Source organism: Condylura cristata, unplaced genomic scaffold (assembly GCF_000260355.1).
Source record: "Condylura cristata isolate star-nosed mole 26May11 unplaced genomic scaffold, ConCri1.0 scaffold00008, whole genome shotgun sequence".
NCBI lineage: Eukaryota > Metazoa > Chordata > Mammalia > Eulipotyphla > Talpidae > Condylura > Condylura cristata.
Genome location: NW_004567109.1, coordinates 63994017 through 63996964, shown reverse-complemented (window position 1 = coordinate 63996964; position 2948 = coordinate 63994017). Strand labels below are relative to the sequence as shown.

Here is a 2948-nt window from a genome sequence, read left to right as displayed (position 1 = left end):
TTGGTGATGGGAAACCCGTGTGGATTACAATTGAGAAGGAAAAAAAAATGTACAAAATGATGTAAAAATAAACTTTTGTAAAATAAAAAAAGAACCGGACCAATAATGGGCCTATAATAATGAAAGCTATGACTGATGTCAAGGGGCCTAGTAAAGGTACTAGCTATGGTGGGAAAGGTTGTTTTAGCCATCCCCAGAAAGCGTCACTTCTGGTGCTGGATTTTTTAATGTTCTTGGCAAACTCACATAGCTTTGCACATTTTGTTCCACCTGCCCTGAGCTATCTTTACAGGATGGGTCTGTTTTTACTATGGGGGAGCAAAGATAGTCCAGTGTAGTCCAGCCTAATGGGAGGTGTTGGGTACCAGTCCAGTTAATCATGGGAGCTGCATCCAGAGATGATACATGTCGGGAGAAACGAAGCATTGCACGTCTGGTGGACATGACTGACCATGTGTGAGGTGGCCCTGTAGGAGAAACTCAAGAGTTATGAATCCATTCTGATCTTCCTGCCACCGTGACAGCTGATGGTGTGAATAGGACCACTACATCTGACCCAGTCCTTTGTGGTTTAAGTGGTTCCGGGTGTAGTGATTTGACATGTACTACCTCCCCTGCCCCCGCCTTGTGTTGTCTGTGGAGTGTACTGATCAGCATGTTCTCTAAGCAATCTGTGCCAGAGCTGTGGGAGAGGAAGCATCGAGGCAAGGGGTCCAGTTTCATTGGAAAGGAAGATTGCAGGAATGGTCTCCCATACATTAATTCAAAGGGGGTACAGGGCCATGCGGCTGTACAGATCCTCATTAGTGCCACTGGAAGGTTGCATACCCAATCTGTATGAAGTTCCAGGGCCAGGCTAGTAAGTTGTTTCTTTAAAACCCCATTTATGTGTTCTACTTTGCCAGAGGACTGAGGTCTATAAGGGACATGTAGTCTCCATACTATGCTTAAGTCCTTAGTCATTTGTTGAGTGATATTAGATGTTGCGTCCCGAGATGAGCCTCCCCAACCACCCCCGGAGCTTAAGCACAGATCATAATAGGAAGAAAACATTCTGCCACCTATGTGAGTTGACCAACCTGTGGGCGGCTGATCAATATCTGCCCTGATTGCAATGAGGCATGTGAAGGAGACTTCCTCTAGCCCCCAGCAGCTGATTAATATCTGCCCTGATTGCAGTGAGGCAGGGTATAAAAGGGAGGCTGGGGAGAAAAAAAAAAGACGTTTTTTGCTGTAACCATCTACGTGAGCTGCTTCTTCAACCTCGACGTCCCCTGCTCAGACTTGTATCCCTGCCGTGCGGGTGCGGCAAGTGGAGGTCCCACCGAGATCTGTGTAAGGGGGAGCAACGGACAAGGTCGTCCTGGACCGGTAAGGACGTATTGGGGTAAAAAATGGGATCCACAAACAGTAAAGAGGAATTAATGTATTAAGAGCAACAAGGAATTGTCGTCCTGGACCGGTAAGGACATATTGGGGTAAAAATGGGATCCACAACCAGTAAAGAGGAATTAATGTATTAAGTTTCAAAGTTTTTAGTGCAACAAGGAATTGTCATCCTAGACCGGTAAGGACATATTGGGGTAAAAATGGGATCCACAAACAGTAAAGAGGAATAAATGTCTTAAGTTTCAAAGCTTTTAGAGCAACAGGGAATTGCAGTTAAGCAGCGTACCATAGAAGCCTTCCTTAGAACAGTGGTTGCAGCGAGTCCGTGGTTCTTAATGGGAGGAGGCTTAAATATTTCAGATTGGGGACAAGTAAAAAGGGACCTACAGAAACGATTACATAAGGAGGGTCCCTATAGCTTTCCTGTATCCACCTTTTCTTTAAATCGCCAATACCAGGCATTGAGTTTTAAAGATATGAAACAATTAAAGGAGGCTGTATCAGCTTATGGCGCTCAGGCTCCCTTCACTATTGCTATTGTTGAGTTGTTTGCTGCACTAAACCTTACCCCGAGTGACTGGCAACAGCTGTTTCGAGTGGTTTTGTCTGGGGGGTATTGTTTGCTGTGGAGAGGGGAGTATCCGGGAGGGTTGCATTTGGGCAGCAGGACGGGGTGCTCAGGCAGGACAAGGACAGCACAGCTTGGACATGTTGACAGGCACTGGGCCCTATGGTGAATTGGCTAATCAAATCATTTATGATCCTGCGGTTTATCTCCAAATAGCGGCAGCGGCTACTAAAGCATGGAAAGCCCTGCCTAATAAAGCAGCTGGTGAACAATTATCTAAGGTTTTGCAAGGGCCTATCTGAGGCTTTTCAGGATTAACCTTTCTATCAACTCCTCCACTTGCATTCTTTCACCTTTCTTTTACGTGGTTTGGAATATTTCCTCTTACGGCTTTGGGGAGGACAGGGATATCTCAGTTGTTCTTCCAGGATCTGCAAGTTGAGCAACTGCTGGGACGGTTCTGACGGCGCTCTTGTCATCAGGATTCCTGCCATAATACCACTGCCAGTGCAAATAACTCTCGCCAGCGACGAGACTTTGGATTAACCACTGCCATCGTGGCTGCCGTTGCTGTGGCCTCCACGGCGGCCATGGCTGCTGGCCTAGCTATAACTCAAACTGCTTTTGGGGAATGCTTCCCGTACCATCACATTGTTAAATGCATATTTACAGGGTCCTTGGAACTCCTCCTTTTGCCAGTGTTAACAACATCCGTGTCCCTGCCGTTTTTGCCTCTGCTTGGTGGAAGGCTATGTCTCAATTTACAGGATGGGTCCAGAGGTGGGCAGGAACACTCTCCCTCGCACTGCTACTGCTTTTAGGACTTGTAGCCTGAATGTGGCTTCTTTGCCGTCTCACACGACAGTCCCATAGGAGACATGCCATTACCCAGCAAGTTTTGCATGGGATGATCGATGGCATCCATGGGACTCATCAGGTGTGGCTATAAATGTTAAAAGACTCCTGATTCTCCCTATGACGGGCAACACCG

The 2948-nt window shown here is 46.9% G+C and overlaps 1 protein-coding gene across 1 annotated transcript in view; it reads right to left on the bottom strand.

Moving 5' to 3' along the window:
- Nucleotides 1-2549, bottom strand: part of C4BPB (complement component 4 binding protein, beta) — a 42976-nt gene extending 40427 nt beyond the window's left edge. Inside the window, exon 1 of the mRNA XM_012722145.1 lies at nucleotides 2457-2549. Within this exon, the coding sequence (XP_012577599.1) occupies nucleotides 2457-2549 (93 nt within the window). The remainder of the gene's footprint in view (nucleotides 1-2456) is intronic.
- Nucleotides 2550-2948: the final 399 nt, after the last annotated feature.